Source organism: Falco biarmicus, chromosome 6, assembly GCF_023638135.1.
Source record: "Falco biarmicus isolate bFalBia1 chromosome 6, bFalBia1.pri, whole genome shotgun sequence".
NCBI lineage: Eukaryota > Metazoa > Chordata > Aves > Falconiformes > Falconidae > Falco > Falco biarmicus.
Genome location: NC_079293.1, coordinates 21,146,206 through 21,158,880, shown reverse-complemented (window position 1 = coordinate 21,158,880; position 12,675 = coordinate 21,146,206). Strand labels below are relative to the sequence as shown.

General features: G+C 36.0%; 1 protein-coding gene across 1 annotated transcript in view; it reads right to left on the bottom strand.

Moving 5' to 3' along the window:
- Nucleotides 1-12,675, bottom strand: part of CSMD1 (CUB and Sushi multiple domains 1) — a 1,210,323-nt gene that overhangs the window by 178,624 nt on the left and 1,019,024 nt on the right. The window contains exons 34-36 of the mRNA XM_056344568.1: nt 5,699-5,902; nt 4,467-4,591; nt 3,737-3,833 (exon numbers count right to left, since the gene is read on the bottom strand). Of these exons, the coding sequence (XP_056200543.1) occupies nt 3,737-3,833; nt 4,467-4,591; nt 5,699-5,902 (426 nt within the window). The remainder of the gene's footprint in view (nt 1-3,736; nt 3,834-4,466; nt 4,592-5,698; nt 5,903-12,675) is intronic.

Here is a 12,675-nt window from a genome sequence, read left to right as displayed (position 1 = left end):
TTGAGGAAGTGGAAAATACGAGACCATGGCTGTTAAGGACAAGCACAGAAGATCAAACACTTGATAAACTTCACATGCACATAAGCTGATTAACATTTAATGAAACTTCTTTTTTCTTTAACATATTTTTAAATAAATTCACCTGCTTTTGGAAATCAAAATGGGTTTTGAAAAACAGGGAACTTAAATCACTTTTCCAAATGAACAATGAAGTATATTACCTCCACAGGAGAAAAATCAATTCCAGTTATGGCTTGGCTTTTTTTTTTTTTCATTTTTTTTCTTCTGAATATAGGAAGTAAAATTCTATTCTGTTTGTAAAAACTGTGACTTTCCCAATTGAGAGAATTAAGAGTTGATCTGTTCACCCAGTCCCTTAATTTTATTAAAATATTCCAGGTATAACTTTATTATGTAAACTTGGAAACATGTTTACTCATTGTAAAATTTATTAGTAATAATATGAAAAGAATTAATTCTCTCTTTCATAAATGATCCTGTTTCATTCAAACATTTGGTAAGGCAACTAAGCTTCATTCATTAATCAAAAACCTGCTACACTTGTATGTATTCTGTAAATGCTACAGCAGCTCATGAGCCATCAGCACTACTTTGATGAACCTGTACTATTGAAAGCAAAAATAATTTTATTGTTTTCCGTTTACTCTGAACGTCTCTCAACACTGTCTAGAGTCAGCTAGGAAACTTGGCCTTAAAAAGAAGCAGTTTGCTGACAAAAAGGCATCACCTGTCACTATTAGGCACAGGAAACTACCTGGCTCACTATTCCATTGCATGCGACAAAAGTATGCTTGGAGATAATGCCTCTTAGCATTTAACACACCAGTCCCAGCCACAGCAGCTTCTGTCTAGGGTGGCTGTACAAAAATCCTGTACAAAAAAGATTCTGCCACCAAGACAGAAGCACAAGGTATCTTTGTATCTGTTAACACATGGTATCAGGATTTTTGTAACGACTTTGTTTTTGAAGCCTCTATCACTTTCCCTTAAAATAGCATCCTCACATCATAAACATTACCATAGCATAAAAAGAAGAGAAATGCCCTAACATTTTTGCCATTCACTAATGAAAGATGACACCAGGATTAATCCAAAAAGGACAAGAAAATATATAAGGGCTCAGATTGCTCTAGTAGACAGCCCTTACTGGCCCTGCCCAGCCCCCTGGGGCTTGCCTGTCCCCACTGTGCCCATGGCCCAGGACCCCATGCCAGTCCCTCCCCCAGTAATGCCACAGCAGGGCTAGTCTCCAGCTCTCCACCGCCCTGCCCTGCCCAGCCCAGCCATGGGGTCCATCAAGCTGGGCCCATCAAGCTAGATCTATATCCCAGCCCGGCCTCAGCCTGTTCCAGTCCCCAGAGAGATGCCCCATGCCTGGGACTGGGGCTGACCTGGTGTCCCCCAGATGCCCTGCCTCTGGCTGGGGTGGGGGGATGGGCCCTGGCTGCTAGGGCCTGCCCTGCCACCCCAGAGCATCCTTATGTCTCCTGGCAACCCAATTTCAGGGAGCTGCTGGCCCCCACTGTGCCCTGACACAAGGAAATGGCATAGTTGCCTAGCTTTGTTAAGTCTTCCTTAAGAAACAAGACTCCAGTGAATTAAGTTTTCCAAATCAACTCCATATTTTAGAAGCACAGTTTAGTAACTTCTTAGTAATTGTATATCTTGAATGCATGTTTAGAAGATAAATGAATTCATAGAGTGAATCAGAAGACAATGTTATTGTACAAGATTTAGCAAGAGAGAAATGATACCTTCTGAATTTTACCACCTATGAAATTATGCCTGGAATTCAGTTTCAATGTCACATTACTGGTTCAATACTGAGAACAGCAGATTTCATGTTATGTTTACATATTCTTCATTAGATCTTTCCCAAACACAAAACAATTATTCACTTTAAATCTGACATTCATTATACAGAAGACATAAACCCACTATAAAGCTGTACTACTCTATCCCCAATGAAATAATTATAATACAAAACCCCTGCCTTTTCCAGTTTCCATGGAAATTAGGAAGGCTTTTAAGCTAAAGCAAAATGACACACTTTCAGTATAGAATAAGAAAGTGTTTTGAATCTTGAGTATTGTTAAATGGAATATTGTTAAATGGATCATTTTATCAGTTCTTTATCCAACGTGTCCAATCTATTTGCCTAATATTTCACCTGCTAAAGCTGATTAAGTTCTATAATTTCATTCTTCTCCATTGCCAATTTAATATACCGCATAGTTACTAGCATTTAATATAAAATGTTACAGCCTTTTGCTCTGGGTCTGGCTGAAACAGAGTTAAATTTCTTCATAGTAATTGGCATGGTGCTGTGCTTTGGATTCGTGACCAAACTAGTGTTGATAATACAGGGATGTTTTCCTTATTGCTGAGCAGTGCTTGCACAGCAAGCATCAAGACCACCGTTTGTCACACTGTCCCACCAGTGAGTAGGCTGGGCGTGCATGAGAAGTTGGGAGGCGACACAGCTGGGACAGCAGATCACAACTGACTCAAGGGATATCCCATACCATATGATATCATACTCAGCAATAAAAACTGTGGGACAAAAGAGGAAGGGCATCCTATACTGGCAGTTATAGCATTCCTATTCCCAAGCAACCATTATGCATAAGCCCTGCTGTCCTGGATGTGGCTGAACACCTGCCTGTTGATGGGAAGCAGTGAATAAATTCTTTGGTTTGCTTTGCTTGCATGTCAAGCTTTCGCTTTACCTATTATATCTCAATCCATGAGTTGTCTCACTTTTAACCTTATGATTCTCTACCCCATCCCACTGTGTGGGAGTGAGCAAACAGCTGAGTGGGGCTGAGCTGCCTACTAAAGTTAACTCACAACATATTTTAATATTTAAATTTTGAGGTGTAACTTCAAATTATTTAATTCAATATCCGAATAAACAATAGGGAGTTAATTTATTCAGTTGATCATTCATTTCCCTACATAATCCAATATACATTTATACTTCAAAAGTTTGTGAAGTTACCAGAGTGGCAAAATTCCACAAAATGCTTTAGCTACACCAGAATCAGATCAGGCTTGTGATAAGAGCTCATGAATCTAGGATATTTTTCATGACTTAATCTTATATGAACTATCTCTTTCTCTTGGTTTCGTTTATAGAACATGCTCTTTCTATAGAAACTGTCTCATAGAAAAGGAGTAGAACTATATATGCCTGATGTACATGTAAAACAATGAATTACATGGTTTGTTATGTCCCAGTTGTAGTCATTTGTTTTGTGCTCTGAGGTCTGGTGACTTTGGATGAATACTGAATACTTCATCTTTTTTCTGAGAAAGGGAGGCTAACAAGGATAAACTAAGTTAAAGCTATCAAAGGAAGCTCCTGGAATGCCAGTACCAATTTATATCACTGTATCTTCTCTATGAGATGAGTAGGTAAAATAAAAGAAAGGTGCGCTTTTTTTTTTTTTTTTTTAAAGTATTATCTCCTAAATCCCACTAATCAAAGCTAAACATTTTGGTATTACATTTTCTTCTGAAAACCTCTCTGATTTTGAATATTGACACATTTACATCACCTGAAATTTCCTCCTGAAAATGAGAACGTTTCATAATGATATCACAAACAATGCAATACAGATATACTCCCTGTCTATATGTGTGAGCAAACATACAGACACATCTCACACACCTAAATATAGAACTGTATATTTAAATCATGTCATATCCTCACCTGAAAAGCTCCCAAGACGCGGTGCTGTCAGATCTCCACCATCATATATTTCAAGAGAGTCCCAATTATGTTCAGTGGCAAAGCTGATGACCTGTATCTGTTAAAAAACACCATCACAAAACTTTTTAAACCAACTAGCCATGTGTGTTTTTAAATGTTCTAGAAACAACAAAATAAAAAGAGAGCATGTCCCAAAGAAAATAACATAAGCAGATTCAAAGAAAAAAAAACTGAGTGGAAAAAATGTAAATAAAACATTAACATTCACTTTTTAAGTTGTCATAACTTTTAGAAAATATGACATTAGGTAAGTAAAACTGATTTTGCACATATGTTGCATGATTATAAATAACTACTCAAAGTCTAAATGAGCAGATAATCCAGACAGTTGCAGACTTCTCAAGTGCCTCAGTGACATTCTGGCAGCTAGAAAGGGCTGGTATTTGCACACCAGATTGAAGGACCAGGACATGCTATCAGTATTCTACACAGTTAAGAAAGCTGCTTGTTAACCATTTCTCATTCATACCCCCTTGTAAAAATAAGTAACATACAATAAAGCTAATCAAAGAACCATACTGAGAAAATAAAAGCACAGATACTTCAAGTACCCCCCAAAAATGATTGCACTAACTTCTATTTTCTGACACTTGTAGAGAAATAAAAAATTACTTCTCAAACTGAACCACAAAGTACTTAATATTCCATACTTGACAGAATATAGACTTGCCTGAATACCTGATCCCTCAGTCACTATGATTTTCCACACACAATTCAAGCTGTTACCATAAGGTTCAGGGTAACCTGGTGAAAGAATAGTACCTCTCCGCTCAGTAAAATTCCCACTGCATGGCACTGAAAGAAAGTATTATCATGAATTATTATAAAATCTAAGCCACTTCAGAGAACAGAAAAAGTAGTAACAATTTTACTAAACCAATTATAATAATTCCCTTTTGTAGCGTAAACACATAGACGTGAAGCAATGAACTGAACTTAGAAAGCAATGTTATCTAAAATACACAAACGATATCAAGCATAAGTTACAACCTGCATGAATAAACAATTCAGAAGTGAACTTCATTTTGAGTATGTGCAGCCTAGAACAGCTTAGCAGCACAGCCTAATCATGTCTTACCTGAGAGTAACAACAAACTGTAAAGACATAACATTAAACAGTCATGATTGACAGAAATCATGTGAACTTACCCACAGCCTAAGATAGTTCCCATATTGGATCTAGCTGGTAAAGCAGTGTGGTACATTAAATATTTTTACTGTACATGCAATTGCTTCTTTAAGGTTCAAGAAAACAGAACTAAACAAAAAAAACCAGAATACACAAAAAATAGGACACCTACATTTATTTTTAGAACATTCTAATTATAAATTCCTGTGACTATCAATGACTTTTGGATATAAATTCAAAGAGGGAAGAGAAGAAAAACTTCCAACATTTACCAAAAAAAAAAAAAAAATTGAAGTGCTAAACATTATCCCATTGCAGGTCTGTTGACAGAATGAAGAAAATTATCTACACTTCAGAATTCTATCATTATTCAATGTAAACTATGCTTCTACTTCAAAAAAGAAATCATCATCCTATGCATCATAGAAATATACAAGTACTGTGTAATAAAACAGGTAAAGACAGTTCTGGAGAATTAAATTCTGTCCTGTACTTCAAGTTGTAGATGAGTCATGAAAATAATGAATGTTCAAGAAAATGTGCATCACACTTGCTCATATCATCTGTCATTATATAACACACTATACTGCCTAGCAGCCACCTGGTGCTCAAATACTTTTTGATATGGAAAACTGATCTTTTAAACTGAGCATGACTGATATTAATCGAAGGAGAGTGAAAATATGTGTTAAACACTGTCTTCTCAAACAGTTTCTGAATTCGCATTCAGACACATGTGTGACAGAACAGATGACTTGAATGTAATTGCTTACCTACACAGCTTGGTACTGTGTCATTCCACTGAGCTAAGGCATTAGGTACAGACTGACATCGGATAGCTTTTGAGCCTTGTAGCAGATAGCCAGGACTACACTCAAATCGAACAACAGAGCCTGCTGAAAACTCGGAGCCAATTCTCCTTCCATACCTAGGCTCTGGCACTGAGCTACACTGCGTATCACTTGTGCGTGGAACAGCTGCATAAAGAGAGAAAGAAAAAAGAGCCATAAATCTAAATGACAGCCATCATATAAAAAATAAAAAGATCACTAAAAATGACCATTATTTCTTGCAGGACAGAGCTTAATTGGAATTGTTCCTTTTATTTGATCTGCTCCTGTATTCTCAAAGAATGGCTTTTAGCTGGATTGTGGGTTTGGGCTGTGACTATGTACAGTCATGCGAGTGCTGTGGCAGCTTGGGAAGCAATTGGCTTTGGAAGCAGGTCCTTGGGCATGACAGGACCAGTGGGTGTTTCAGCTGTCCTCTTTAATGACAGGATATTATACCTATCACCTATTTTACTTATTAAATACAGAAATTTTGGCTTCTCATTAGGAGTTTCTCATTAGAAGCCAATAAAAATATTATGCTGTCTATAATCAGATATAAACCCCATGTAATACTATACAAACATTTATCATATTAGAGAATACAGAGTGATAATAATGTACCCTCAAGGCTATTTCAGTGTTTACAGTTAAAACCAATTATTTTTACCAATAATTTCTGAGAATTTATAAATCTGATGTGATACAAGAACAGCTAAAAGACTAAGCAACACTGAAAGAACAAAATAATAAAATTCATTAGAAGCCCATGGGTTTATTCTCTCTTTGGCTTTCTTATTTATAACCACTTATCTATAACAGGCATTTTTTTGTACTTTCTGACTTTTGGTATTGTGCATGTTGTTTGTGTATCAGACTTGTTCTTTCAACATTTCATTCTGCAGCTAGCTATTAAATGCCAATTTTTTAAAAAAATACATATTTATAGAGAATATTATAGAATTACAATTTGTGTGCAATATCATCTATGTTTTTACACTATAATAAATGTACATTAAAATTAACCTCATTAAATATAAGCCATTTTTCTGTGACAAAAGAAATTTTTTTCTGTTCAAAAGCTTTGTTTGATCAGTTTGGTTTCTTAAAAAATTACTTTCAGGGGACCACCCTATCTACATATGAATAGGTAACACCCTGAAAATTGCCTGCCATTTGCTCCTTAATCAACAAAGATACAAAATGGTACAGAAAAGAAAAAAAAAAAGTAGAGAGGTTTAGACTTTATTCCTGGCAGATATTCAGACAGTGTGTTTCTGGCTTAGTAACCTATTTTAAGACTAGTATAAATGTAATCAGTTATATTTAATTTTATTTTACAATCTTACATTTAATTTTTTTCCTGGCTTGTAAAAGTGAAGAGCAGGATTTCTACATATTCATGTGCACACCTGTACTACACCACCACCACCCCACCCCACAACCCCCAACTTGTTCAGCGATCCCAGTCACTAAGTAAATGACAAGGTGTGTGGAGCCTATATATACTTATTTTGATATTGATAGCTTTATGTTTTTCCTATTTCTTATACTGTCATTTGCTCTTTTCAGAATCATAATTATTTAAGTGCGGTAGTTTTAAGTCCTGGTAAGCGCTCTAGAAGTTAACATTTGTTGACAAGGTGGATACAGAACACTAATTGACATCAATTCTATCTTAAATTTAGCATGAAATATATAACACATTTTATCAGAGCACTGGAAGTTCTCATTTATGATTACATTAACATTATGTTCTATCAGTCTTCTGTATCACTATTGAGAATAACAGTTAAGTTTATCCAAGTATTAGTGAATGCAGAAAAATGCTTTTTTAAAGAAGATTTAGAAATAACTGGTACTAACAATAACAGTACAATGCATGCTCTTTTTATTAATATGCAGTGGGTTGAATTTTCAGACAAGGTCATACAGATACAGTAACACTTGTTTTCTTCTAAATCAGTGGTTAGATGGTTGCAGAAGATTTTAGCCTTGAAAGCTTAAGGAAGTTATAAAATGTATCAAGATTGAAAGAAATTGTCAGAAGTAACTAACATACTCCTGGAATGATAACTACACAATACAGTAAAATAAAAGCAAATGCATTTTTCAAGTATTTTAAATGGTTAAATACTTCACATAGTATAAACAAACCACTTCCCTTTCAGTAAATTTAACACACCTGTCTTTGTTCAAATAAATGGTATTTTGTGATTAAGTTTTCAATGGGACCTCAGTATCACCCAGATACTCTGTGAAACTTGTTAATGCATACAGTTCTAACCATGGCAGGGAATTGTTCAGCACTTGTGGAAGGATAATGAAGAAACTACAGTTCAAGGATTTCACAGAGTCACAGTTCTTCCTGACATTACCTGCAGACCAGATGCAGCCTGCCAGGTCAATTCAACTGACCGAGACTGCTCTTTTTTTCCCCATTCTTTTATTGGGACTCATAGCTTTTTCTCTATCAAATGGCCTACTGTACAGCCACTGTTTTATTCAGACATCTTCTTCTAATTGTATAATGACTTTACAACTGAATAGGCAACGATGGCTGCTCACATATCCAGTCATATGCACAGAATTACAGGTTTGCCACATAATTAGACATTAATCCATAGAAACACCTCTGGCCATAAGCAGTTGTCGCCTCAAATATCTTTGAGAAGAGGCACTGCATGCTGCTCTGGCTGGTAGAAGTTGTGGCATGTGAGAGGTTGTTCATACCAGCTTCAGATGAAGCTGTCTGTGTCTGGTAGCTCATGACCTCCTCCTACACAAGTCATCACTAAAGCCCCTGCTAGTTGAACCTTTCCATGTGCCTAAAACCTTACCTGTGTTCCTAAGAGGCTATATGACCTTAGTGAAAATATCAGCATCACTCCTGGAGTATTTTTAATTCATTTTGTGGAAGAAACTCTTGCTCAGCCTTTTCTGGGAATACTAGCTTTCTCTATTTTTCATCCACTTCCTCAAAAGGAACTAAGTTTCAGAAGAAAATCTTTGCCCAGATTCTCTAACCCTCACCTGGAGTCCACATCTGGTGAATCAGTAAAACAGCTGTGCAAAGGTAAAGGCCCTTTTTTAAGAAGCATATTAAAGAATATCCTATAACTGTCAGTAATCATAGCTGGCAATTTGCATACATGCATTTGTAATCCAGAATTTTTCGTGTAATTAGCATTTTCAGTACCTCTCAACAAAGGATGTCAAATCATCTGGGTTAATTATAAAATTGCCTTATGATTTTTTTTTCCTATGAGCTAGCTATCTCTGCCATTATGGCAAATGTCGGGGCAATTTACTAACACTCTTAAATTAGTCCAACAGTGGTACTGCTATGTGCTTCATTTTGAGACTGAAATCTGCCATTTTACTGAAAGCAGCAGCCAGTAAACTGCCATGGCAGCCACAAACAGCCATGGCTAAAGTTGTGTCAGATTATTCTGTTGTTAGCAGGAAACACCCAATGTCATGTTTAAATAGACATTTTTCTCAGTTTTTCACAGTTTTTACTAATACTCTATCAATGGTTACAGCGACATAAGAAATGCTAAAGATGCACAAATAAACCATGCCATTCAATATAAGAGGCATAATTTTTCTAATGCCTTTTTCTCCTGTTTTAAGAACTGGCTTAAGAATAAATGTAATGCAAGCCAGACATAAAAACAAAGTGAGTTAATCCCATAGTGCTTAAAATAGAATTTTGATTTAAGTAATACATGGCAAAATGCAGTACTGTTTCAAAACTCCATTAAAAAATTAGGAAAACAGGTGTGTGTGTCTAAAAGGTGACATGGCTGAAAGCCCAGCTGAAGTGCCCCTACACCAACTGACTATTTCAGTAGGAAGGGTCCTACAATGGTCTTCTAGTCCAAGTCCCTGAGCAGTTCAGGGCTGACCAAGTTAAAGCGTGTTATTAAGGGCATTGTCCAAATGCCTCTTCAACATTGACAGGCTTGGGGCACTGACCACTTCTCTAGGAAGCCTGTTGTAAACTAGGACATAATGTTTCATGGTAACACATATGGAAAATAATACTAGTTACATTAGCAGTAAGCGTCTGGACATTGTTGGTTTTTTCTTGCTGCAGATTAGATCAACTTAATTGTTAAAGTCACATTCCTCTTTTATTCTTGGTTCCCTTTGCCTTTCTTTCACAGTTCTTCCTCATCTCAGTATACTAACTTTCTTACTAGTCCCCTTTAAAATCTCATTTGACCTCATAACCATTTCATACCAATTTGTATGGTAGATCAAGGGAAGAATAGGAAGACAAACAGTAAAAACCTGTCAATTTTTGGGTGGTGAAAAGGTCATTACTTTGCTTTTTAGGGAAAGAACTTTGTACTGCTGTAGCCTCAGCTATATACAAACATATACTACTGTTTCTTAAGTGATATCACAGTAGGAAAACAAGGGTAAGATAAACCTGAAAAAATATAATTCCCAATCTTCTTAAATATGATGGTTCCTAACATATTTCAACATACCTGACACTAATATTCTGAGTGACTGGAAATTCAATCAGTCTGATAATAAAGATACCCTTTACCTTTTGTATGAAATACAAGGAAATATTGTCATCTGAGAAAAAGAAATGAAGGCACAGATGACATGCATCTATAAAGCTTTTTAGAAAATGGCATTACAAAAGCCATCAAATCTGAATCAAAAGCTACAAACCTTATCTGTTGCTTGCTCACACAAGAATGTGAAATAATGCAAGCAGTAACTTTCTTTTCCCCTCTAGCCTTCCTTCTAGCTTTTGCCTATAGTGTCAGCAACCTAGACTTCTCAAGCAGTATCAAAGAGACATTTCATTTTCTATAGTAATTATCCTCCATCTTTTAGTAAATGTTTCATACTGCTGTGAAACAAAATTGAGATCAGCCCAGTGGAAAAGGGAACAGGAAAGAAGCTCAACCTGCAATAGAGGGTGATAAATAAAATGATTGACTTTGCAGACCGGATTACTGTGTTCAATTTTAGCATGGATGTTATTCTCTGGAGTGTTTATAAGGGTAGCAAGAGGCAGTATTTTGAAATATGATCACATGCTTCAAAAGAAGAGAGAAAAACTCAAAATGATACAGCTTACTAAACACCACTAACTCATTAACTAATATATGTATACATACAAGTGTGTATTAAATAAAGCTCTAAAATATATTTTAAAATATATTTTAAAAGCTAGATATTCAAATAGCTTCATGATTCTCCTGAGACAAAGTGGCTCTGGCTTGACCCATTTTCTACTGCTGTAGAGAACATTTCTCATTTTAAAAAAAAAAAAAAAATCTATTTCTTACATTTTGAAAGTAAATGTAGTCCAAAGAAATGACTGAAATGAGGCATATCATTATCCTCACCTGGAGACTTACTGTTCAACAGCAATATGTGTGTGTGTATGTACATACATGCAGCTAACAGTATTGAGGTTTTGTATCAATATGAATTCTTTAAAAGCAGCAAAAAATATCTAAACACTTTAGGCATATGAAAACCAAATAGAATAAGACAGATAGGTGTCATTCATATGCAAATGGATTATAAGAACTCAGATACTGAAAGCTGTTTCCTAATTCCAGAATTTTATACTCCCCCTCTTTTCTGATTACTTGTGCATCATAAATTTAAAACAAGTAATGTTTTTGATGTGTAAAAAGCAGACTGTGTAGTCATGGTGGTATTTTTCTATTAACATAGAAGTAAGAAGGCTTAAAAACATCATCCAGGAGTTTGAACAGTCCTAACAAGCTCCTTACAACTATGGAAATATTCTTGAGGTGAGATGGTTCTTTCCATTAATTTGCTGTGTCTAACCATGACTGTGCTTCAACAAAAAAACCTCCACCAAATAATTATTTTGAAAAGAATCTTGATAATATTACTTAAAAATATCCAAAACTACTTTTACACTTCAGTTTAGTAAAGCTGAAAAGGAAAAGCTAGTATACAATAAACCACAGTGTTTAATGACTGTCTCATTAAGCTCATTGGGTACGCATGCAATACCTTCAGTGAAATGCTCTGAAGCCCCCTGGGGACTACGTTTGTTGCCTGTACAGGTAATGAACCTGTAAGCACTGCTACACGTGTCACCAGACTGCATTCTCCAAGACACATGGATCAGCTTAGTGTACAAAACTGCCTAGCAGCACATTATCAGACTTGGGCATGCTGTCTCATCCTTGCATTTCAGCTGCAGCGTGCAGACATGCATGTAATACCTCCTCAAGTTCAGTTGTGTCATGAAGAGACCTGCAAGTCACACATCTGCCACCCACCATTCAATACTGAAACTGCCTCATGGTCTCTGCCATGCCAATTTTCCCTCCAAGCTTTCCAAGAAGACAGAATGTCTTAGCAGCCTGAACAAAACCTCTTGAAACACCAGCTGCGACTACTGAGCAATACTAATACAATTAAGCAAACTCCAAAACCTTGAGCTGAGCTACAGATATTCATGAGGTAAGCCTGAAAATGTCTTCAGCTCTTCTACCCTCTTTGTGCTGTTACACTGAGGAAAAGCGATGCAAAATCCAAGCTAACCTTAGTCTAACTAACTCTGAAACTGTAGGCAGTAAAAACATGTTAAAGCATATTTATATTGTTTTGACACTATGCTGCCTATAGATATCCAGAACTGAGATTTTCCTAAGTACTTGAAAATATTTTCTTCATTTTTATTTTTTCTGTATGTCTCCAGAAAGCTGAAATGAACAGCACTTCTAAAGACTTCAGGTGAATGTAACAAAGATTCTCATAATATCTCTTCTGCTGTACTCCCTTAAGTCATTAATTGTCAGTACAGAACAAATCCCAAAATATATTATTTTATTGTTTTTGTTAGAAAATGATCACTTTCATATCATAACTGTAATTAGATGGGGCAAAAGGTAAGTATA